Source organism: Strigops habroptila, chromosome 6, assembly GCF_004027225.2.
Source record: "Strigops habroptila isolate Jane chromosome 6, bStrHab1.2.pri, whole genome shotgun sequence".
Classification (NCBI taxonomy): domain Eukaryota; kingdom Metazoa; phylum Chordata; class Aves; order Psittaciformes; family Psittacidae; genus Strigops; species Strigops habroptila.
The window spans coordinates 13,936,839-13,962,663 of NC_044282.2; the positions used below are offsets into that span (position 1 = coordinate 13,936,839).

At 39.9% G+C, this 25,825-nt stretch overlaps 2 protein-coding genes across 11 annotated transcripts; one reads left to right on the plus strand and one right to left on the minus strand.

The window, feature by feature from the left end:
* Positions 1-339: 339 nt before the first annotated feature.
* On the plus strand, positions 340-25,599 carry TUBE1 (tubulin epsilon 1). Of its 10 annotated transcripts, XR_003991940.1 has the most exons (14): positions 352-459; positions 536-609; positions 1,863-1,915; positions 4,550-4,607; positions 5,198-5,313; positions 6,333-6,454; positions 7,722-7,909; positions 8,738-8,913; positions 9,570-9,710; positions 11,022-11,162; positions 12,051-12,225; positions 13,260-13,837; positions 15,768-15,971; positions 24,801-25,599. XR_003991940.1 is itself a non-coding variant. In XM_030490164.1 (12 exons), exons 1-12 carry the CDS (start codon positions 435-437, stop codon positions 13,416-13,418), a joined length of 1,425 nt encoding a protein of 474 aa, XP_030346024.1. In that variant the 5' UTR covers positions 351-434; the 3' UTR covers positions 13,419-14,466. The 10 variants fall into 10 exon arrangements, 6 of the variants coding, with proteins under 6 accessions (XP_030346027.1, XP_030346024.1, XP_030346023.1 ...); XR_003991939.1 differs by lacking the exon at positions 24,801-25,599 and having other exon boundaries at positions 15,768-16,344; XR_003991941.1 differs by lacking the exon at positions 24,801-25,599 and having other exon boundaries at positions 15,896-16,344.
* CCN6 (cellular communication network factor 6) lies at positions 14,754-22,747 on the minus strand. Its single transcript, XM_030490170.1, has 5 exons — positions 22,661-22,747; positions 19,164-19,440; positions 18,509-18,751; positions 15,793-15,986; positions 14,754-15,386 (listed from the first exon to the last, which is right to left on the minus strand). The coding sequence occupies exons 1-5, from the start codon at positions 22,721-22,723 to the stop codon at positions 15,105-15,107; spliced, it is 1,059 nt and encodes a 352-aa protein (XP_030346030.1). The 5' UTR covers positions 22,724-22,747; the 3' UTR covers positions 14,754-15,104.
* Positions 25,600-25,825: the final 226 nt, after the last annotated feature.

The window sequence follows — 25,825 nt, forward strand, 5'->3', positions numbered from 1 at the left end:
GAGCTGCTCAGTACCTCACCAGGTCCACTGCTCCCGTACTGCCCAACAGACACCTTACTACACCCCAGCTTCTCCCAGTGCACAGTTATTCTTACACCAAACTTTGGATCTTACAGAAGCAGTCGCGACCATCACGACCAACACGCAAACCTCACTCCCTCAGGCTGGCGGCCCCCCCATGCGGCACGCGAGGTACAGCCCCACACACACCCTCACTCCCTAATGGAACGCCCCACTCGCGACGGGTAGGCTAAGCCGACAGCTGGGACGTTCCACCACAGAAAGGATGCGGGGGGGGCGGGGAGAGAGGGAGGAGACCGCGCAGTTAGAAAAGCCCGTCCGCCGCAACGTCCCGCCCTCCGCCGCGGCCGTTAAAGGGGCGCGGCTTCCGAGCGCCGAGTTCGAACGAGCAGGCGGTGGCCCTCCGCCCCGCCATGACCCAGTCGGTGGTGGTGCAGGGTAAGGGGTCCTGGCGCCCAGAGCACTCTCCGCCCCTCTCCAGCCCTTACCTGACCCTCGTGTCTCCCCTTTGCAGTGGGCCAGTGCGGGAACCAGGTGGGCTGCCGCTTCTGGGACCTGGCGCTGCGGGAGCACGCCAACGTCAACAAGGTAACGGCGGCGCTGGGCTGAGGGGAGCGGTGCCGCGGCCGGGCTGAACGCCTGCCCCTCTCGCTGTGTACCGTGCCGAAACAGGCTGCAGTAACCCTCGCTTCGTCCTGTGTTCTTCACTGTGGCTGCAAAGCACTGTGCTTATTTGAAGGCTGCTTCGTTATGGGCAAAACTATCCCCAGCTTCTTAAGCCTTTTATCTAATTATCTCTTAATTCAGATCAGCTTTCTCTAGCCTTCCCACCTTGAAAAGCTCAGGATGCTTCTCTGCAGGCAGACGTTACCAGGTTTGAGGCAGTTAATGAAAAGAGGGTTGTACAATACAGGTCTTTTGCTGCTGGGCAGTAAAGCAAAAAAGCAGCTCACCAAAGTCCAGCTTTGTTTTTCTATGTTAACACAACCTGCGCAGTGACTTGCTGTACAGCTGTGCTGACCAAAATAGCATCATAAAGATGGCACAGGATTGTTGTGAGTATCTGAACACAAATGCACTCTTCTTGCTATGACTGTAAATATACTACTTCCTGGTAAACACTGTATGTTAGCAGATAATGGTGAGCAATCCTTCTCAATACCTTCTATTGAACTAGCTGTAAAAAGCAGTGAATGAAGTTCATATGTATATGCAGAGTCTCTTGGTTTTAGTGTTGTAGGGAGCAGTGACTTCCAAATTCTTCCTCACCAGGTCTTTAGGAGTATGGTAAGTAGTCTGTAAAATAATAAAGTGTTTGAACTTGCCAGGTCCCTTAAGCTTTATGGCAGGGTAAGTAATTTCCATACCACCCCTTAGCAGGGAGTTTAGGAATCACTGATACAATGCAATACGCTTTCCACAGAACTTCATGGACATTGGTGGTATCATGGGTATGGAGCCATGATGAACCGAGTGTTGTATCAGTGTTGAACTGAGTCTGCTAAACAGCAGCTATGAAATTTAATAATTGCATCACGATCTTCAGTGAAATCCTAAATTTTTTGAACTGAAAGAAGAGTAGTTGTTTAATCTTGTGTTGAAAAATTAATTTCCTAGTTACATCCTCTTGACAGTTTTTAATATCAAGCTCATGCTTCAAAGAAATGTTCTTTCTGGAGCTGACTAGAGCTAGTTGGATTCAATGTAGATGTTTAGTCTGTTTTAAGTGGGGAGGTTTGTCAGGTGACCTTCAAAGGTCCCTTCCAGCTTAAATTATTCTATGAAAAAGCACTAAATTTCTGATGTTATGCATCATCTTTTGTTGTGTTGTTTCCTTTTAGAAAGGAATTTATGATGAAGCATTAAGCAGTTTCTTTAGGAATGTAGATACAAGGTAAGTCATCAAGCAGCTCATGAGTTTAATACAGAAGATCAACAATTCTAGTATCTTCTTTTAACCTAAGCTACAGTTTTCTTTGCTTCAAGTCATATTTAGTTCTAGAAGAAGATTTTACTTTTTTGTATTCTCCTCAGAACACTATCTTCACCTTACCATTTTAACTATACTCACTTCAGAAAGGCGTTGAAAGTGTTAGGATTTGTCTTACCTTCTTTCTGTCCCAAGAGTGGACAGTCAGCATCTGATAGCTTTTGTCGTTGCAAATCAAGATCACACTGCAAGCCCTCTGAATACCAACTTAGCATCATTTCTTGAAGAGCTGTAGGAGGAATTGTATGTAAGGTAGTCAGAAAAGGTCATGTCATTTTTCAGATCTCTTTTATCTGACTAGTTTGTTGCACAAGGAGAGTGGTGTCTGTGGTTTTTTGTTTTGTGGTTTGTTTTTTTTTTTTTGTTAACCAATTTGTACCTTAAGAGCATTCAGTCAGTTCTTAACTGATCAGTTATAAAAATCCATGCAGTTTGCAAGAATAAAACAGTTGTGCACTTGGATATTGTTGTTTTATTGTAAGTAATTAAAAAGCATTTGACCAGCCTCTGTTTCCTTCTATCATGTGGCAAAGTTGCAGTACAGCATGCAATTTTAACTAAAATGGCATTGAAATACTAATTGTTTTGTCTCAAATCTTACCTCTGAAAGAACATGCAAGTGCATTGGAGTTTATCATTGCCATTCCTTGTGGGCATTTCCTAGAATATAATTTTTATTTTATTTTTTTTTTAATCCAAGAAGATTTGGTTGCAAACAACATCTGTGTATGTGCCAGATGAAACCACCAAGTTTACAGTTGACAGGTTGGCTCCAATAGAATCATCTGTTTTCTCTGCAAAAAGGAAGGACTTGTCTCATCGAATACTGTAGAAGTTTCAAGGAAGATTCCCCTACCTGTGAAAGAGAAGAATGATTATTCAAATCTTGTCTTTCCCGAGAGCTATTCATTTTCCTATTGAAACAATTCCCACTTTTAACTGTAGCCTTGAACCATAATTTATTTACAGTTGTTTCAAACGCTGTTGCTCAGGCTCTGAGGTTTTAGCCTTTTGTTATTGTTGTGGGGTTTTCTTTTTATCAGAAAGAAGTCGTTCACCTCCCAGGCTATTGCAAGCATAAAACCCTATGTCCTAAAAGTGGCAAATTTCAGTTTTCTATGCTATGGCCATACCACTGTTCAAAATGATTAATCCAGGTGGGTTAACCTGTCAGAAACAGCTATGAACAAAACTCTGGCAGAACCAGGCAGACTTTTTTCTGTTATGGTTACTATTAAACTGTGTAACATTAGAAATGTGCTTACATGTATGATTTTATATACAGAAGTGCATGTCTTGAGCTTAAGGAATTCTAGGGAGCGTGGGGATTTTTTTGAGCAATTGAATCAAAATGATTGAAAATGTGAGCTAGCATGAAAGATCATGAAGATAATAAGAGAACGAAATGTTGAACTGGGGTAGGTTTTTTCTCTTTGAATTTTGTTAGTGCCTGAGGAGAAATAGAACTTCCTTGGCTGGATTTACTGGTGCTACAGTGGACTCATATGGGGGTAGTGTAGGCTAATTCAATCACATGAGTACTGGAGCTGCTGTGAGCCACTCAGCTAATGAGAGATGTCTGGATTGCCTCTTTGAGTGAGAAGGTGGAAGATCCTTGAGGAACCCAGGGCAGCCCCATACTCTGCATTCCTGATGGGACTGAGCATGGTCAGAACATTTGGTGTTGTAGTGAATTTCAGCGGATGTTTTTGGAATATTATTGTGGTTGAATGTAGAGTAGTCTAAGAGATACTTTAAATTCTGGCTTGGCCAGCCACCAGATTAGATAAATAATTGAGGGGAAAATTAGATCCATCTTCTAGTATCCTTGCCTTTTTTACCTGTGTTAAATATAGTTTGGCCAGACTGGAGTATCTCATCCTTTGAGTGCAGAAGTATCAGCATTCTTTGTGAGGAAAAAATGTGATTGTGCACAATGCATAGTCCCCTGGGTTAGCTCACTACAACCAGTCCTGGAAAAAAAAGGAAAATTAAGCTACGTCAACCCAGCATGATTTCTGAACCGGTAAATCTTAATGGCAAAGCCAGTCAAACATAGTACTGTGCTAGTGCAGTTATACAGCTGTCACAGCTTGAGCAGTAAGTACTACAGTGCTGTACTACCCCCATTGTAAAGCCAGTGGTGCTACTTGGTGTGTTCCATGAGATGTTGCAGATATACATACTGCGTGCTAGAGGAAAAATAATCCTTTCAAGTTTTGGCATGCTTGTAGAATTGCCACAGAGCAGAGGCTGAATCTGAGATTAAACTCTTAATGATGATTGTTTCAGCTTCCTGAAGTAGTTTGAGATATTTCTGATAGAGATCATGTTCTGTAATTGCACTGCTTTAGGGAATTACAAGGTCTGTCTTAGCATCATTTTCAAGGTGTTTCTGTTTGTTTACGTTGTAGCAGTCCTCTGAACACAAAAGATTAAGGAGGAAATTTTATGCTAATGTATATATTGCCTTATTTTCTATGGTGATTCAGAGCTTGATGTTTTGTTTGGGGTTTTTTTTTCCCTTTTTTTTTCCAGAAGTGGTGGTGATGGTCCCGATATTTACAAAGGAAAAATCTGCTCTTTAAAAGCACGAGTAAGGCAATCTATAAAAGTCACTCCTTTTACACTGCATATTTGCTTCCAGCATATTTACACTTCCATATTTGCTTCCAATTATTTAAAAGCATAATTACTTATGCTTTTAAATACTGCTTTGAATAGTAACATTTATAATAGTATCTTTTGTGATTCAGTGGAGTAAGCAATTTGCTGCCAGTCTTGATGAGTAAATTATAATTTTAATAAAATGATTGCAGATACTACCAGCAAAGCTTTTATTTTACTTTTCTAAGGAATGGGTTTCTTTTAGCCACTTTAAGTGATTAAGAAGCAAGAACACTTGAAACAGAAAAATGCTTCAATTTCTTTATTCCTAACTATTCGGGCAAAATGCAATTTTAACAAAATTGCATTATCATCTGAAATGTTGTCCTCTTGAACGACTTCTGGCAAATCAGCCAAGGTGAATCTAGCTTGTCTTCTAGTGAACAACTAAAAAGTTTCTCTTGAGCAGACTAAAAACGACGAGCCTTTTATATTGTAAATAATCTTGTATTTTTTTTGTGTGATTATTTCACAGGGTGGTTTGCTTACTGACAATTTTAATTCTTCCCTTTCTCAAAGGCACTGTTGATTGACATGGAGGAGGGCGTGGTAAATGAAATTCTGCAGGGACCATTGAGGGATGTGTTTGATAGCACACAGCTTATCACAGATGTTTCTGGGTCAGGAAACAACTGGTGAGAACCTTTTCAGAAGCATTTCTTAGCAACTAATTAGATGGCATTTGAAAAGGGAAAGGATAACAGTAGCTTTCTGGTTTGTTCTGCACCTGGGGAGCTGCAGCATATTACCAGTAAACTTTGGAGTCACTGTTGCCTGGAGGAGGGCTTTGAAAACCCTTTTAGAGAAGGATAATTCTGCTGATGGATCATTTTATCTGTTTTTTTTTCCCTCTTTTTTGATTTTCTTTTTCAAGAGGACATGCTTTTTATTTTTGTTTCTTTGGTATTCAGCTGCTTTCATTGCTTACTTGAAACCATAATCTAGTTTGAGACTGTACAACTAGTATGGAAATGAGATATATGAACAAATGTACTTCTGATTTCTAAGCACCACAGAGTCTGGCTTTGTGCATATAAATTACATTACCAAAAAGAGAAATTCAGGAAAAGATTGATTAACATAATGAATTCCAAATTTTCACTGAGACCTTGATGTGCCTCTAATAATATTCAGTGCACTACAGACTGGAAAGCAAATCATCAGCAAATGTACCAAATGAGAGTGCAATATAGAGAATAAAGCATCCTGTAACTTCACCACCTCGCAGGCAAGTGTGTTGGAAATGAGCTGTTTGCAAGGGGGGTGGTTTAGTGCTGATAGCAACTGACTCGCGTAGTGCCCAAAGGAAGATCACTATATGCATTACATAGGGATATCCTTATTGTTAAGGAGTGCATAACTTTAGTTTCATAATTATAATTTGATCATCCAGTCTGCAAGTTTATTTCCGTAACAGTACAAAATAATACAGCACACTGCAAAGCTGTGAACTTACTGCTGCTTGCATCCTCAAAATTAAACCTATATCCTGACTCCCATATTCATGTGATTTAGTCACAGCTTAGCAACTTGCAGAAAATAGGTGTTGCACCCAGCTCTGAACTCTAAAATATCAAATAGGAGGAGTTAAAATAAAAAATGGAAAGCTATATTAATGGATTTATTTTTTTTAACGTACTTTTTGTGTCCTCAGGGCTGTAGGTCATAAGCTGTATGGCTCGCAGTATCAGGAAAACATTGTGGAAAAGCTGAGGAAAGCTGCAGAACATTGTGACTGTCTACAGTGTTTTTTTATAATTCATTCTATGGGAGGTGGTAAGTAATTTTTTTTTTTATCATTAGTGTGATTGCACCAGCCACAGATGGAAAAAGAAAAACCTGGATCTTGAAAAGATCAGCGTAGTAATCTGTCATTCAGAATGCAGAATAAAAAAAAACCCTAATGGTCCATTTAAGTGGACCTGTAATTATTATTTGGTTTGTTAAAAAACTGAGAAGCCCAAATCATGAACTAAGGTAAGTGCCACACAGAACAAAAATACAGCTAAAATTTTAAACATGAGGAAATGGGTGGATCGAGACAGGTATCAAACAAGGAAACACTGAAGTATTACTGATCAGAGGAAGGGACAGGAGCCTTGGAACACTGACATCGTTGTTGTAATCAAGTTGTTATTCATGGTGGGAGTTTTCTAAAGGCTTTGGAGGACTCTTCTGATGTTACTTAACATTAGAAAAACTTTGCTTTCCTGTTTTCTTTCCACATAATTTTCTTGAAACCAGTCTAGCTACTGTGTTAATAAATCGGGAGAATCCTTTGCAGTGACAATATAAAGCCTTCCTCCCCCAGAAACGTGGAGGGGAGCCTGTGTGTTATAACTGGTTATGATGTGGAAAAAGGAACAGAAAATAGCTTTAAATACAAAGCAAGACTTTTGCCAAGGGCCTTTTTTGTGGCCATTTGCTTAATCTGAGAGACCCTGCAGATCTTATTTCTGTTATTGCAGAAACTTTGTCTTGTTCATTGATGAAATTGTCTGCTGCTGAGAATGTTAGCTGTCCAAGACAGAAAAACCACAGTTCAGTTCTCTGATTTGAACTCAGTGCTATGTGCTTTGTGCTACTGAGGTAAAAAGGTGTGCCAGGGAAAAGGGGTGGTTCTGTTTTGACTGGAGAGTGAGTAAACTATAAGGAAACCCCAAAAGGAAAGTAAATGATTGTTTGGGGCAGTTCAAGGTTTTTAATGTTTTATTTCAAAATTCAAATTAAAGATTTTTAAAATAAGAAATAATACTAGGCCAGAAAACTGTTGGTTACATAGGACCTTTTGGTTTGCAGAAATTTGAGATTGTATACTTCATCCTTCTGGTATGCTGTGGGAAATACTTTTATCACTTAAGTACTTTCCTGTCTGAGAAAAACCTTTATGTTTGAGCCTCCACTGTCAGCCAAATGCTTCAGAAAATATTCATTAATATGTATTACTGAAAAGTTGTAAAAGTTTCCAACATACGAGACTTAAGGCTTAAAATAACATGGGGAACCTTTTATCTTCTCTCATTCTGTCTTCATTCATAATTAGGGACAGGATCTGGTCTTGGAACTTTTGTACTAAAGTTGCTTGAGGATGAATTCCCAGAAGTATATAGATTTGTTACTTCAGTTTATCCCTCTGGTGAAGATGACGTTATTACTTCTCCATATAACAGTGTTCTGGCTATGAAGGAGCTTAATGAACATGCAGACTGTGTCCTGCCAATAGAGAATGAAGTAAGATAATAATCTATTTCCCTCAATTTCTTTTTTATTAGACTGCATGTAGGAAGTGTTTCTTCCTTCTTTGTATCAATTTGAGTACCATGTCTTAAAAAGCATAACTTCATTTTTTAAAGTAATAATTGAAATCCTAAGTCACTCGCAGGCTTTTGAAATTAACATGAGTATCACTAAAAAATTGCTCTTCACCTTTGAAGTGGTGTAGAGTGAATTTTCTCATGTATATTTCCAGGTAAACAGTGAAAAGCCTCTATTTACGGAGGCTGAGAGTCTTACAGTCTTTTAGCAATCAATTTTTGCATAGTATTAGTGGAGTCCTGCAAGAGAGATGACTCATCACTCCAAATTCCAACACACTTGACTTTACTGACTGGTGATGTGAGCATAGTAGGCATACCTGACCACACAAACCACTAGACTCATTTGTATTAACTTCAATGACTCTCTTTTTTTGCTTGTAAAAAAGGCAAGAGAGAGTGAAAAAATATTTAGGGAGTATATTTTTGCTTTCACAAGAAATATGAAAATCCAAAATGTAATTTTAGAAGATGAGGATTTTGAATAGTTGAATAAAATTCGAACTTCTGAGTCAAGCTGTGTAGATGTTCAACATGTAAAGAACAGACTTTTAGAAACACATCAGTCAGTTGGAATTGGTCAGAAGTTGGACTTACATGTATCAAAGGTATAATCTTTGAATTGACAGAACAATGTCTTAGCTTTTGCTTTAAGACTAATTGAAATTAAAAATTGGGGTACTGAATTTGAAAGCTTTGTGCTCAAGACTTCTTGTATGCTTTTTTTTTTTTCTCTCTCTTAAAGTCTCTATTTGATATAGTTAATAAAATTCATCAGATGGCCAATTCTGGGAAGCTAGGGTCAACTGTGAAGCAAAACAGCTTGGTGACATCAAGTGCAGGGAGTGCAAAAACTGTACAAGAAAAGCCATTTGATGCAATGAATAATATTCTAGCCAACTTGCTGCTGAACCTGACAAGGTAAAGTTACAGGTTATTCCTCTGTAAAAGTAGTATTTCTGGAGGCCATGTGTGCTGCAAAGCAAGTCAAAGAATACTAACTGTTTTCCATTTGATATGTCTTCTCTTTTTAAGAATTAGTAAATGTTTACGTATTTGAAAGTGTTCACATTGCAGTGGTGTTGCCCTACCTGTGATATGTTCTTACTACTGAAGTAAAGAAGGTTTATAGGCAGAAGGATATTGTCTTCCATTAATGCTTAACAGAGCCCAGGGAGATTTGGCTTTCTAGGCCAGTTGTATTTTATAAATACCATCAGATCATTGTTGCTCCTAAACTGCCTATTGCTGCAAGAAACTCCTGGTGAAATACACTATTTATTAAAACTATTAAAACCAGCTACGTCCACATACTGAAAAAAAGTGTTAAAAATTGCAATCAGGAAACAAGGTCTCAATCATGATGATTTATTGTTCTATAATGAGAAGTGTAAGTAAATAAGACATAGCACTGTTACTGCCAAATGTGAAAGTTTAGTACATGAACAGTTTCTTGAATGCTGTGTTGTTCAATTGTTGTATAGAACAGTTGAAAAAACAGATGTGATGAATGCTTACATTCTAAAAGTAATTCCCTTAGTTTGTAACAGTTTCATAACACTCTGCTAATTTTTCAGCTCTGCTAGGTTTGAAGGTTCCCTTAACATGGATCTTAATGAAATCAGCATGAATTTGGTTCCATTTCCTCGGCTTCATTACTTGGTTTCAAGCTTGACTCCTCTGTATACGTTGGCTGATGTTAACGTACCTTCTAGAAGGTAAGGAAAAAAAATAACAAACTATAGCAAAACTAATGAAGGGTAAAAGTTCTGAAAGTTTTAAGTCTACCGCATTTTCAAATCAGTCCTGCTGATTTTTAGGAACATCCTTTGTCCCTTGTCTCTGTAATGCTTGAGCCAGTAAACTTGAAATCTGTTTTTGTTATCTCTGTTGGGAAATGTTTCTGTTGGAAAATGTGTTACTTAGAAGCCACACCACAAAGTCTTTTGAGTAACAGTCTGCACTTGACTCACAAAATCCTGTAAAGACAAACAAGGAATGAAACTAGACTCTTTGGGAAGTAGTGGCATCATACTTCAGTCTGGAGATGCAGAGAGGCCGTTTAACAGCTCATTGTAACACTAAACTGACATTTGTCAAATTTTTTGAGATGAGTTATACCAGTGACATGGCAGAAAAATAACTAGTTAAAATAGATCTTATTTGATTTAGTGAATTAAGTTCAGTCAGCAAAAGGTCCAAATAGTGACAGGCAGCTAGGGTAAGTGAAGAAGAGGGCAGGACCACCTGTTTTCTGTGATAACAGGTTGTGACAATCAATTGGATCTCTTGAAACCATGCTCTGAGGGGACAATACAGTGCTGCAGGGAAGGTAGCAGGCTATGGGGAGGTCCTCAGTCAATCATGTTTTAGAGTGAGGTGGAAACAGGAATATTTTTGTCTCTAGTTATTTTTAATAGGAAGGTTCTGGCAGAGGTCATTTTAAAGAAATCGTGGTGGTGGATGCAGAGAGTTCAGAACAAATGGAAAGAATAACTTGGATATTAATCCAATTCACTTAATCAAAGTGAATGCAGCTGTAGGATTCATTGATCCTTTTAAATAATGATGTGTAACAGTTCTGTAAGGGTCAGCAGCACTTTGGTGTTTCTTGTGAGATCCTTCACAAGCAGTGAGATTGTTTACTTAAATTTTCATGTAACCAGAACCTGAAGTAGTTACATCCTTTTACATATTTTTAATACTTTGTAACCATTGACCTAAAATTGTCATAATAAAGGTCTCTTAGTCTGTCCACTTCTCTGGCTTTCTGACTTTGAACTGAACAGTGGCTTGTAACGTGAGGGGGAAGAGCAGGGAAGATGGGTCCAGTGTGGTTTTAAAAACTTCTATTGCCAACATATGTGCGTATAAGGGTTTGAATCTTTTTCCTATCATTCATGGTCCCAGGTTAAATGTACCTTTATCTCTAGAATTTTATGAACTTTTAAACCCTCACAGGGGGAGCATTCTGAAGAACTTTCATACCCTTTAGTAAGAGTACCTAACCCTGTTTTCTTTTCACCTAGGTTGGACCAGATGTTTTCAGATGCTTTCAGTAGAGATCATCAACTAATTCAAGCAGATCCAAAGCACAGCCTCTACCTTGCCTGTGCACTTCTCGTTCGAGGAAATGTGCAGGTTTCAGACCTTCGCAGAAATATTGAAAGGTTTGTAATGCCACAAAGTAGTCATGGATTTGGTTTTGCAGCTGTTGTCAGTTGTCCAGAACACTCTCAATATTCATTTGAAGAATTTCAATACCAAATTAGTTTACTCAGAAATATTTTTCTTACTTTCAGAAGGGAAGAAAATGTAATTAATTTACGTAATGAGTTAGAATAAGTCACAGCGTTCTTGGATTCCCAAATAAAGGGAGCTGACTAGATGTCCCTGTGCTGCTCCTTTCTCAAAAACGCAAAAGAAAGCAAAGCCCAACCTTCCAGAGGTCTCCTGCAAGTAAAAGATGTTTGAGGAGTAAGTTCTGTAGTAGAAGTTTGTTTTTACTGAACAGAAAGCCCCTCTTTGTTATTGACGCTTTCATCATCAGGAATCATTCTTGTTTTAACAACTCTGTTGTTAGCACTCTTTTTCTACCTTTTACACTATTGATCTACATAGCTATAAGAGGAAAGGCAGGCAAGCTTTGCATACAGAATGGAGTTTACAGGCAAACAGGTACATGGGGAAAATTTCTGAGAATGTAAAGCATTTTACTTATTTCTAAACTACACATGGACTCATTGTCCCCACACAGTATTAATCTGCCCCTCTTGTAAATCTCAGATTGCTTCCAGTCCCTTTTATGGAAATAGGTGCTTGTAACTTTATTTTTCAAACCCTGATACATTAAATTAACAAAATTGGTGTTTGTAATTTAAATTTAAAATAGACAATGGTTTAGTCTGAAGTCTAAAATGTTGTGTTCAAAATGATAGTTATAACTGGCTTGCTTAGTTCTGAAAGTTTTGAATGTTAACCTTTTCACACTGTTAGCAAAGGTAACTTAAGCTTTGTGCTCTTTACATTCCTTAGTTATCTACATTTTTGTATTGCAGGTTGAAGCCTTCCCTGCACTTTGTCTCCTGGAATCAAGAGGGCTGGAAAACTGGTTTGTGTTCAGTACCTCCTGTGGGCCATTCACATTCTCTGCTGGCTCTAGCAAACAACACCTGTGTAAAACCAACTTTCATTGAACTCAAAGACAGATTTATGAAGCTCTACAAGAAAAAGGTACAACTGATGATTATAACATCCGTAGCCACTAACCATTAGCATCTTGCTTTACTGGAAGCAAATCTTAGTTATCACAAAGGGACTGCTTAAAAGTAACAGCCAAAGATTTTTATTTGCATTACCTCTCAAGGAATCATTCCAACAGCTGCTGCTCAAAAAGTGTAACCTCATTATTAATCTGTACCTACCAGGCTATATACTTACTCTCTTCAGCAGTCAGTATCTGTCAGTATGTGACAGATCTGCCTGCCAGCTTGTGGTGGATTGACCTTGGCTGGCTGTCAGGTGCCTACCAAGCTGTTCTCTTCAGCAGGACAGGGGCAGAAAGTATGATGAAAAGCTTATGGGTCAAGATAAGGACAGGGAGATCACTCACTGGTTTGTCATGGGCAGAACAGATTTGACTCGGGGAATATTAATTTATTGTCAATTAATAACAGACTAGGATAGCAAGAAATAAATGAAAACTGAGAACATCTTCACCCCACCCCATGCCCTTCTTCCCAGCCTCAATTTCACTCCTGCTCCTTCTTCCCTGATCTTGGTGTCTGCAGAGCTGTTTCTCTCACATTTTTCTAACTCCCCTCTCTCACAGCTGTTGTGCAGCATTTTTTACCCCTCCTTAAGTATGTTGTCACAGAGGCACTACTGGAGCCAGTTGGATCTGGCTGTGTCTGACATAGGGGCAGATCCTGGTTATCTTCTCACAAAAGCCACCCCTGCAGCCCTGCACTCCCCCTCACTACCAAAACCTTGCCACGTAAACCCAATACACAGTTTGTTCAGGTGAACCCAAGAAAACAATGTGAAGAGGTGGACATATAAAAATCAGTAATATCGACTGTGATTCCGTAGGGGATTATTACTAAAGTTGTTCAGTCTTTGAACAAGGAATGTCCTAAGTCTTTAAATCTGTGTCCTACAGTGCTTGCACTCTCCCCTTCAGTGTGGGCTAAATGGTACGTATTGAGCCAAAAGGATAAGGTGCCAAGAAAAAGGAGAACACTGAATATTTTTTTTTATTCCCGTAGGCTCACCTTCACCATTATCTGCATGTAGATGGGATGGAACAAAGCTGTTTTTCTGAAGCCATATCATCTTTGTCTGACCTAATAGAAGAGTACAATGAACTGGATGCCACAAAAGGTGGGCCTAGAACAGATCCACCAAGGCTGAAGATAGCTGTTTGAAGGAGGAGGAACTGATATAAAAAGAAAAAAGAAACCCCCCAAGCATCCAACCACTTCAATTAACCAGAATGAATCGAAGCATATTGAGCTATTGTAATTCCAAAATGAGACTGGGACAATGGCTTCCTCAGCTCTGAGAGGCATCATATGAAGTGACAGGCCCAGACTGTAAGAAAGATTTGAAGGCACCTAATTATGGCAAATATATCAGTAAGAGCCATCTTCCTAACTGTGAATTGGCATACCATATGCTGTAAAGAGAAGAAAGAGAGGTTATAGCAGCCAAAAATGTTGTTCTTTTCTCAGATTTTCATCTTACAGTAAACTGAAGGCAGGCCTTGCTTCAAGGAAGGATCACTGTTGCTGATTTGTTTTTTAACAAGCAACTATGAAGAGAAGCCTACATCGTCTCTTCAAAGGTGAAAGCAAGTCTCTAATGAAACTGGTTTCCTAAACTTTGCAGGATAGTTGTAATTTAAGAATGCTCTATGTTCATAGTTGTAACATTTTTGCTTCCGTGTTGCACTTAGCTGTATTAGAGCATTCTGAGCTGATATCAAAATTTGCAATATCAGAAAATTCAACAAAATTCTTGTTCCAAGTATTATACTTGGAGTATTAATTAACATTATTTTAATGATTCATATTAATGAATGCTGAGTTGCACTTGATAATGAGAGAATACAATGTACCTCTGAGCGAAACATGCACTTATAATGAAGTTGTAATGACTGTTTCGAGAACAATGTTTATATGCTTAAAATAATGCAAGTAAAATAGGCGGTTTAATATTTATAATTACCAGGGTAAGTAGATCTTTATATTACAGTAAGAAATCTTACAAAACAATGTACAGCTGTTTCCAGTTGCTCGCCAGCCTTGGCTGTCTTAGAACAGCAAGACTAGTGAACTATTACAAGTCAGACTGGATCAATACAATGATTTCTTAAAGCTTGAAGTCCTTCTAGTAGAGTTAGAGTGGGTGTATAAGTAAGCACGATTTTCAATGTGTAAGTCTGAAAGTATTCAATAAAAGATTGTGATAGCATTTGTTGAGGGCATTTTCTTTTAAGAAAACATTCTAAAAGTAGTCATTTCCTTGAAATGTTGTATCTGTTATCAGCAGGTGCCCACTTACTTGTTCCTTTACCAGTGTGTTAAATTCACACCACTAGAGAATGCTTTGTGCAGCAGATAAATCTGTCTGAGCTTAAAATGACTTCTCCTGTTTGAGACAGCATTGATGTATTTTACTATTGCAGACACATAGTAGAAAATGTTAATTTGAGAATCAGGAACAATAGATGAAGTATTACAGGGTGGTGGGGTTTTTCTAATAGGTCAGAGTGTCTATGAATTTACATGTATTTGTCTTAGTGGGCAGCAACTTGTTACAGTGGGGTATGAAGCTGTCTTGCTGCACCTTTAATTACCAAAAGTTCTTGTTTTGGCAGTACTAGTGTTACATACATCCTTTTCAAGAATGTTTTTCCACATACAAAACCAATTCTGGTTAAAAAGATGCACTCTGACTTGCTTTTAGGTGCTCCAGGTGCTATTTAACAGAGGAGTGTTCCCATGTGTAGTTTCACTATAAACATTGCTGTGGCAGGGGATTATGCTACCTCTTCAGGGTGTGAATGTGCTGTTGCATTCCCAGTGGGTTACAGTCAATGGTGTAACTTGTCATACAAGTTTGAGTTCAGAAAATATATCTCCTGGAGCACTGCAAATCCTCTGACATACACACGATGTTATCCACATCATCTTCCACCTAAAGAAGCCTTCGTTGGGACACTCAAACTGTACAGTGATCATTTTGGACTTATTAGGTATGCAACACCTCTTATCCAAGCACACCCCACAGAAAGTTAGTTTGTAGCTTTGGGTAGTTGAGCATCCAGAAAAAACTAATTTCTCTGCTGTAGGAAGCTGGAATGTCGGTTGACATGTTTTTCCTTTTGGAATCTTTAATATAAAAACAAAGAAAAGCCTGTGAGGTTTTTAAACATTAAAAACAAAACATGTAAGAAAAAGTGGCACTAGTTACATAGAAATAACTTGAAAACCACTCCTTCTGAGAGCTGTCTTATTTTCCTTTACCAGTCAACAAATAGAAAGTATTTTCTGAGTGACCGAGCAGCAGGACAGCACTGGTAGCACTTACATTTCAGGACAGTGTAACATTTTGTTTGAAATTACGCATCTGAGTTTACTATTGAAACCTAAAGACTGACGGTAGAAAATGGAGAGGAGTTATTTTAAAACCTTTAAAAAAGGTCATTTTATGTTAGTAGTTGCTAATCCATCCCTGACTCCATTAATTCCAATATTTTCATTTTCTATTAGGAAGCCGTTTTATATTAGAAAATACCTTTATTGTCTTCAATGTGTTGCTCAGACAAGGCTGGATGAAGCATAACCTCTTCTCTTTCTTCATTTCACACTTGCTGTTTTCGTTGGTCACTCTACTGGAGATGCCTATGCCACAGGTCCTGGAACACGGCGTCCAGGGGGTTGCCTGCACCAGGCACTTTCTCTTCAAAACTAGCGGTAAGCTTCTGTAAGCTAAGACAGCAATATATTATATATGTAGCAGAACAGCCCAAAAAGCATTAATTGAAAATAAAAGAATAAGCACTGGATTTCTGTTCATGAAGGTGCTTTTGTAGGTAAATCTAAAAATAGGCGTAAATGGAGTTACAAGAAAGCTGTCTAAGCTGCTATTAAACTTAGCGACACTGGATGCTCATCCTAGCAAGGACTATGAAATTGCATGTATTGTTCGACCTTCCGGTTTAATGTGATGCAAATGTTATGTGGAGACAGTTATTTGTGGAATTTTTATGAAATGTCCAGAATGGAAGAGACACTGAAAATTAATTAAAGCCAAGCATAGCTTGAAAAGGAGTGCTGAAAACATCAATGTTGGTTTCTTTGTAGGTACCGTGAAGGCTTTTGCTTTTTTATTGAGGGATAGAATTCTCCAGTCACTTCTAGATATCACCAAAAAGCCTATTTTCTGATGGATTAGGGCTGGATGAGGAGAAGTACACTTCAAAAAAGAAACAAAATTGCAGTGAAAAGCTCATGGTGAAACTGCAAAACAAAAACTGGTTATGTGGAATCTCTGTGTTTAGGTAAGAGCATGGGCAGAATGACAAGGCTACCTGGAAAGCAGACAACAACTTAAAGATCTCATTGCAACAAGCAGGTTAAAGCCCGTCAGAGATCTGCAACAAATAAAGGGAAGTTCAATGGTCATTTATACTTGGTGCCTTTTTCTAAAGTATGACCTGGGTACATCCCTATGTATCTGAATGAGGTAAATCAAACTGACCAGGAAAGCCGGAAACCAGAGCAAGAGCGGTAAAGCAAAACTTTGCACTCGTTAGCCACACTAACAGAAAAAAGACTTTTCAAAACATGTGTCAGCCTATTGAGCCATTCATAGAATTCATGAACAAGCTGACATGATACTTCTGCTGCACTGGGAAAGGGAAGGGGGAGACCTCACTTTGAAACAAAACTTTCAAGATGCTTTTCTTCAGAGGGTTTGTACCACCTGAGGAATAGCATCCTTCAGCATGTACAGCCATCGCAGGGGCAGGCTGTTGGGTCCCTGAACCAAGGCACATAGGAAGTGTGCTTTGAGAGCTGGGTAGCTTTTCTCAAGGTTATGTTGCACAGCTGATTCAAATTCCAGAACAAATGCTGCCAGGTGTGGTGTTGCAGCCAATGAAGGAGTTACTGAAGGCTGGGATGCAGCTTTTGAAGTGCTACAAAGTAAATGCCTTAGTGCTGTTCTCCAGGTATCTGAAATCCAGCTCTTCACAAACCCAATTAATATATTGCATGGGGTCAGACAGTTTGGATGCCATTGTTTTCAAAGCTCTGTTTTCTTTGATCAGATTAGTGATGTTCTCTAGAAATGAAGTGTCTCTCCATTTGAAGTCAGTTGCCCCACCAAGTGTGTGTTTGTACACAGCATTAAGTAGATTTCTGTAAAAAGGCTTTGATACTAGTTATAGGTGTTGTATCATAATTTTGAAGTAAAGATGAGCTGCTTATTTTTGCTAACGTGCATAACCACTGCTAACATGTTAGAAGTTGTCAAAACTGAACTTTGGATTTTGTAAGTGGGCCCATTTAACCGCAGATTGACTTATGTGCATCTACCTATTTACTCAGCTGCCTTTTATGAAGGCTTCCTGATCAGCTTTGCAATCCTTTTATTTTATTGATCCATGATGATTCAGGCCCTAATTTCCCCACAATTCAAGCTGCCACCAAATAAATGGTTCAGCCTTTTGATATCCTTGTTAGTTGTAATGAAGATGAGTTTCACTGTGGAAACTTGCACATGCACAGGGAAGGAGACAGTGCAAGCACAGGTAGCTGTGGCCAGGGAAGGGGCAGGACAGCTGCTCCTGGCAATGCTGCTTCCTTAAAGTGAAAAAGAGAACTACAGTGTTAACAGCAGAGCAAGAATGAGATGAAAGGGACTATCAGCTGGCCTTAGCAGAACTTCATGGGTAAGCTCTTATAAGCTTTTGGTCAGACTGAATGGAGAGGAAACTGGGGGGGACCATTGTCCTTGCAGCAACCTGAAATCTGGTGAATTCAGGAAAGCCGCTAAGGCAAGTTTTTACTATTTTCTGCTTTCTATTGAAAGAGGCCTCCAACACGTTAATGTGTGTATGTGAAAACCAAGACTCCCTACCAGGACAAAGCAGGAGAAAGTGAGACAACTCCCAGGCTGTGAAATAGCTGTCCAGCAGCAGCCCTAATTGGTCTGATCTGATGAGTAGTAAACCTCTGCAGAAAGATGGGCTGGAGATAGCTTTGGCCAATTCCCTGGTGACAGAAGCCAAAAGGCTTTTTTGCTTTGCGTATTCATTGGGTTTAGAGAAAAGAGCCTGTGACCTAAGAGTAAGAGGGGTAATTGGGACAGACAAGTCATTCTGGCAATGGCCATCAGCAAGAACTGAGAAACTGCCAGTGTGCTGCCTGCCTGGCTGATGGAGCCAGGAACACTAAATGCAGCAAGGCTTATGCACAGAAACATTTACCAGTGTAGCCAGGCACACCTGACATCAGTCTGTAGTTTGTTGCTTGAAGCTGCTTGTGCTGTCCTGGGCCACAGATGGGTTGTCCAGGCTTCTTTCTGCCCGTGACCCTGCTGCAGGCACTTGCTGCTAGTCTTGGTATGAATACAGGTGTACACCCAATTGCACCACTGATGCACAGGCACTTATAAAGTGGGTTAGGTTGGAAGGTCTGCCCATTAAGATAATAAACTCCATTGAGCTCACATCCCACAGCTATCAGATCTGCAAATGGTAAACAACAGTTACTAACACAGGAAGAGCACGTGGTTCCTGATTACAGAGTGGGAAAGCCTTTACTGCACCCACAAGTTCTTCCCAGCCCAAGCACACATTTATTTATTTGTGCCCAGTGATAACTACAGGCACCCACCTTTGAATCAGTCATCAACAAGTCTGCAAATAACAGGCTTGTGTACAATGAACTGGTTTCACTAATGCATATACAGGTATGTCTAAAGGTGGTCCCAGCCCTACTCTCGGATCCTCTGACTGAGCAGTCAAAGGACTAAATGAGGATAAATTGCCAAGCACAGAGCTGTGCAGCACCAGCAAGCAGAGTTTTCCTCCAAAAGCATTCACCTGCATGGTCCCACCCTCCTAGATTTCAAGAAGAGAACATGAAAGAACAACTTACATGCACACACGCCTGTTTCATACCTAGGCTCGTCTTCCGAGTAGTCGCAGTAGAGGCCTTTGTGGGGATCACAGACATCTGCTTCATTGCAGTTCTCTCCTGACTGCTTGGCACAGATCTTACAGCACCCACAACCGTCCTTCACCAAGCTTACCCCAGGGGTGCAGGTTGGCACAGGCGGGCATCTGCATGGCCAGTGACAAACCTCCTTGCGCTGGTGGGCTTCACCAGTTTCTGAAGGTTTTTCTCCAGGCTTCACTGGTGAGCTGTGGAAAAACTTACATACGGTGGGATACTTTGAGAGCTCAATGCATTATGCATAGCTGGGATGGCATAAAATGAAATTGTAATGGAAGGAACTATGAAGTTTCATAAAGACACTTAACATTTCTCATCCCACAGGATCCAAAAGTGAGAGGCTGTGAGGTTTAGGTAGGAGACAGAGGACCAGTTTCATCGATCACTGTCATTCATTGAGGTGACATTCTACCAGTGAGCCTTACCTATTGCTGGTATGAAACACAATTCATTGCCTTTTCCTTTGCCTCCAATAGAACAAAACCTGTAGTAGAGCTAAAGTAGGAAAAAAATATTTTCAAGTAGATGGTGTATTTACTTTGAATATTCTTTCCCACAAACTTCCTGTCAAATTAATTAACTTTTGATTCCTCCCACTCTTCGGTAGCCAACCACTGCCCTGTGTCCACTGCTGATGGCAAAAGCCTTATAAAATAGTAGACCTCTTTTGAATGTTCCTTTTGCTCCAAAATTTGAGTAGCTGTTTGGGAAGGAACATTATGGTATTTACAAATCCTCTTGTTCTAGATGCAAAAATTGACTCCTAATAAGGGAGGTTAGTGGTTACACTGAGCTTAATGGGTCATTTTCTAAGAGTCTATTTGCATGAGTAAGTGTTGAACTGAATCCAAGGCTTAAAGGGCAAAGATGTATCTCTAAAAAAGAGTGTTATCAGCAGTAGGAAGCCAAGATCTAGACAGAGTTTACTGTTCTCCATATTCTGCCTCAGAATTCATGGGGGGGTGGGGAGGTTCCTCTTATTTTTAAGAAAAGGAAGTCCTAAGTAATTCTAGATAGGTTTATTTTTCTGTGGGATGGGGGAAAATTAAGTCAGCGCAGAGTGCGAAAGGATCTCTTTGAGATAGCTATATTCTATCTGCTTTTTTTAAGAACTACATCTAAAACATAACAGTTCAGATCTTAGCATTAAATCTTTTCATGCTGCTGATTTCAGCAGAAATGCAGATCGTGATATAGTTGTTCATCACGGATGACTGGATCCATAGTTAAGTTGGGGCACACACAGCACTTGGCTGCTAGTACAATGTAAGGCTTGGGAGCTGCTCTCAACAAGCAGTTCTGACAGCCCACTGAGCAAGAGGGACAAACAAGATCCAGCCCCTCATCAGGTGCCAGTATCACCATCAAGATGCAGAAAAAGAAATAAATATACATATACATATAGCCTATAATTTTGGAGCGTGCATGAAGCCCACCTCTCAGTTTCTCTCTGTTCCTCCAAACTGCAGGGCTCTACTGATGTAGAAACCACCTCCCGCAGAGATAGTAAAGGAAAGCTGGGGAGGGATCTTTTGGCTGGGTTTTCTTTCAGTTCAGCTTTCAAACTGGAAGTATCTGCAGAATTCAGCATTTCGTATGTCACATCCCACGAAAGCTCTCACAGCATAATTGATCTGTCCTAATTGCGTGCAACAGTAAATGACCTTTTAAAAGGCTTTTTTCTACTACTAATTTCCATTTTTCATGGTCATTTAAACTATACTTACGATATCTTAATTCAGCTACTAATGAAGCTCCAAAACAGTAGCTTTCAAGTTCCTTTGGCTGAATGATTTTTAAAATAGATATTAATTCACAGAGGCAATTCATATAATAAGTGAATATTAAACAATGTCATGTGGTATTCCGTGCAGCATGCAGAAGATAGTTTCATAAACATGTTATTTTGTTAACCATTTGCTGAGAAAGGATTTCTTCTAATCTTTTTTACCTAAATGCAGCAATAATAAAGAAACAACTAACTTAAGTATAGTCTTTTTAGGCAGCTAAGCTTTTTCTATAAACCATGTTAATTTGATGAACATTTGCATTGGAGTGTAAAGCTCCTCAAAGGTTTGTTCCGGAAATAAGACACACAGGTGTTCCTATATATTTAGCAGTGTTCAAGACTGGATGGTTGTTTTAGGAAACACTTTCTTGCTGCTTTTCTTCTTTTTAAGCAGACGATTATTGTTAGGAATTTGGCCATGTGCCAGCTATATGAGGTTATGTGGCTTAAATCAGATATTGCATTTCAAAATAGGTATGTGTAGCAGGAAATAACCTGTGTGCTTCAACCCGTATGTTTCATTTGTACTGCAAATTAAAACATGCTTTAAACCTACAGAATTCTACCTAAGCAAGTGATTCTTCTCTCCTTTCTTTAGGGAAAGCTGTCAACTGAAAGGTGTGAGACTACAAAGTTTCACAGAAAGAAACACAGCATCAAGCAAATACCTGACAGTTATAACTGTAAAATTACCGAGGAGCTCAGTTTACCTGAAAAATCTTCCAAAATCTTTTCAGTTACAATGAAAATGTAAAGTTTACTTGTAAAGTTCACAGGCAAATATTTTTCTAAGTCTTGCTTCCCAAAGTTTCTATACCACGGCTATCCACACCACACAAGCATGCTGCATGCTTTTCCTGATCCTATGGCAGAGCAGAAAATGAGACCATTGTGTAGGAGCCTTTCAGGTGTTGTTTTTTGTTTGCTTACGTTTTAAAGATTGAACAAGGTCTGGATGGCGTAAATAAGCAAATAGCAAAGGCAGGCAATGTTTTATTGCTAATGTTTGGTTATCTTAGTCTGGCTTTAAATATGCAGAAAGTTAGCAGAGGGAGACAGTCAGCTGGAAAGTCTCCATTTGACATTCGTCTTGATCATAAAGGAAAAATACACAGTCTGCACATAAAGCGGGTTTCCAAAATCAAGTAAATAAATAATGCAATTGGCCTTTGACACAAATACCTTCAGCACAAGCTATCCCTTAAAGTTTTCTCGTAAGAGACAAAGCTCAGGTCTTTCACAGCCCGGGTGCCTTTCTCGTTTTTAAAACTAGCCTGACGTTAGACCACTCTATATATACACATATACACATATACATGTATATATATGGAATATGAGCATGGACCAAAAAAAGAAAAAAAGCAAGGTCGCTGTCAATTTAAGCTTCTCTAACACTTTTTTTTCCACTGAATCATATTAACATAGAGATTAGAGACAAAAAATACCAGAATCAGAACTGATACAGTAAATAAGCTGCAAATGAAATTTACTCAGGCATAGGGAATGGCTCCTTATTCTTTATGAGGAATTTGCTTTTCTGAAATTTATTTTGTCATTAAGCAAATAAAAGCTTAAAACCGGGACAGCGTGAGGAAGGGAGAAATCTTTTTCTTCTTTTTAGTGAACTTACCTGCTGCGTACAAGGGATGATGAAGATGGTGGGAAAAAGAAGCCACCGCATGTTCCTGCACATTCAGAAGTGAAACTGGGAGATAGGGAACAGGCTGAGCTGTGTCAGAGGAAGCACTGAACACAAAGCTCTCCTCTGTCTCCCTTGCCAACCCTACTTTCCCCAGCACATGCATGAACACATACACGCATTCACACTTGAAATTCTCCACTTCATACAGAACCAGCTTCACACTGAAATTTCCAACTGGTCTTTTCTCTCCCCAGTGCTAGAACACAGATTTTCACACCCTGCTTGATCCCATCCAGCTGCTTCAGCAGATTCTGCCTGACTTAATTGAGGTCGGGTGGGGTGACATATGATTTTTAAAGTCTTGCTGGTGAAAATGTAGTCTTATTTTTAACTTGTCTTTAAGCCCCAAATACATGTATTTTTTGAGGCTGGGAAGGCAGAGTTTCTCAAAATTTCTAATGTATTGTGCCTAGAAGAACCACAGCATAAAAATTAACACCATCAGTACATGCTCTCTAAATAGGGAAAGAGATGCGACAGTGTGAAATAACACTGGTACATATTCTGCATTGCTTCTTTCCGTGGAATCCTAATGAGGAAACCCAAAGTATAAAAGTATGTTTACCCTACTTAAACACAAGAACTTTCAAATCTCCAGATTTCCTCCTTCCTAATACTACCAAGGTGACATGCCTGATTTTTAGGCTAACAAGTGAGGGTCTCCAGGCTGAGAGAAAAGCTCCACCCTGCAACAGTGGTGTTGGTGGTGCCCTGGTGAAGGATCCTCCTTTGTGTTTGTCTTCGCTCAGCCCCCTCCTGTGAAGTCCCAGAGTTCCTAGGAAAGGCTTCCAACGACCTTGCTCACACAGCAGCTGTGTGTGGACAGAGGTTCTGGTGGGAGTATGGAATCAAATCCAGCCTGAGCCATTCTGGTTTGTTCCCTAACTCAGAGCACCATATGTCCTCTGCAGTTACAAATGAATCCTGAACTGTCCTTCGAAACTCTTGAGCAGTGTCGTGGTTTAACACCAGCCAGCAACTAAGGACCATGCAGCCGCTTGCTCACACTCACCCCTCCATGTGGGATGGGGAGGAGAATCGGAAAAAAGGTATAACTCCTCTGTTGAGATAGGAGCAGTTGAATAATTGGACGAAAATACGATATTATTATAATAATTAGAATAATAACAATAATAATTGTTATTATTATTATAATAACAGTAATGAAAAGGAAGACAACAAAAAGAGAGAAAGAGAGAAATAAATGCCAAGACAGACAAGTGATGCACAATACAATTCCTCACCACTCAGTGACTGATGCCCATCCCATCCCCAAGGACCAATATCGGTCCCTTCAAGCCAAGTCCCCCCAGTTTATCTACTGGGCATGACGTGCTGTGGTATGGAATACCCCTTTGGCTGGTTTGGGTCAGGTCCTGTCTCTGCTCCCTCCTGGCTTCCTGTGCCTCTCCTCACTGGCATGAGGAGCATGAAAGACTGAAAAGTCCTTGATCAGGGTAAGCACTACTTAGCAGCAACTAAAACATCAGTGTGTTTTATCAGCATTGTTCCCAGACTAAAGCCAAAACACAGCACTGCACCAGCTACTGGGAAGAAAACTAACTTTATCCCAGCTGAAACCAGGAAAAACAGTCGGTTGTAAATTACTGAAAAACTGTTCTTTGCCACATAATTCAATATGAGGTCCAAACAGTACCTAGGTACCAAGTGGATGCTGCATATCAGTTCATTTCAGTGATGTTACTCTTGAGTAGGCAGCAGTGCAGACCAGGTCTGACTCAAGCCTTGTGTTCCCATTAAAAGCTTATGAACATAGCACCTAGGTTTCTCAAAAATCTCTTCTGCATACTTTCAAAACACAGCTTGTTTTATAGGATCAGAGGATAGTTAAGGTTGGAAGAGACCCAGGAGGTCTCTAGTCCAACCCCTGCTTAAGCAGGGGCAGCTCTGAGATCAGACTAGGTTACTCAGGGCCCTGTCTATTTGGGTCTGGATAACCTCCAAGGGTGGATGGAGAATGCCAAACCTCTCCTACAGCCTTTCAGAGTGATCATAATGAGCAATGCAGGCTGTCTGAGGAGATCCTACATACAGTTTTCTCTTGCAGACCCAGAGACGCCCTTCTTGTTCTCCAGCCTGGAAGAAATGAGACAGGTCAGAGGACCAGCACATCCATCCTCCTCCCCCTGGAGCTGCAGGGGAGCACAGAGCACTCATTTGAAATATATTGTTCCTCTTTGCATCGCAGAAAAAAAGCATGTGGCTAGTGCTGGCCTGGGAATGCTCTGTGTGAGCTGGCAAAGCCTGGTCTGTTGTGGATAATGGTCCCCAGTCTTGGGAAACAGGAAAGAGATGTTCCTGTAGGATTATCCATTTGTTTTACATAGTGTATTTTGTTGGAATCACCTGGAGAGCATGATATCTTCAGTATTGGAGAGCAAGACTTCGAAATTTGTTTGAATATAATTAAGCTGATTGATAGAAACTGTTGGGTTTGGGAGGGGTGGAAGGAAGGTTCCTCCCTGAGGAAGACATTCTGGCAGTATAACGTGTTAAAATGGGATTTTATGTGGCTCATGTGTGCAAAGCAACCAGCCCGCATTTTCAGCCCAGGAAGGGCCTGCTGCTAGCAGCTCTCCCACTAGTAGGCCTCAGCACTCCAAAGCAATAACGTGCCTTCATTGCCTCTCCCTAACAAACGCATAAACTCAAGTCATCTGGAGCTTGCAGAACCTGCAGTACTGAGCCCTGAGTGTGTGTAAGAAAGAGCCATAAGACCACAAAGACTGCAACACTAACTCCTTTGCGTAAAGAATGCACTAATACTTTGACTTAGTATTAGAGTCTGTGTCTCTGTTATTGGCTCTGATTTAAATAAATGGGGGCTGTGTACCCTTTTCCTCTCATGCAGATCTTTAATGATCGCCCACAACTTAAAAATTAATGTTCTTAATGCCATGTCCAGACTCAGCATTAATTTGTCTGTATGCGTCCTTCTTGCCGAATGTCCCTTGCAGATTTGATTACATAAAGCATCATTCATTTCCTGAACTAAACCTGCCCTGTTATCTGGTGCCATTCTAATACTACCCTGAACAAAAATGTGATTTGGTTGTATATTCAGTGATGTCT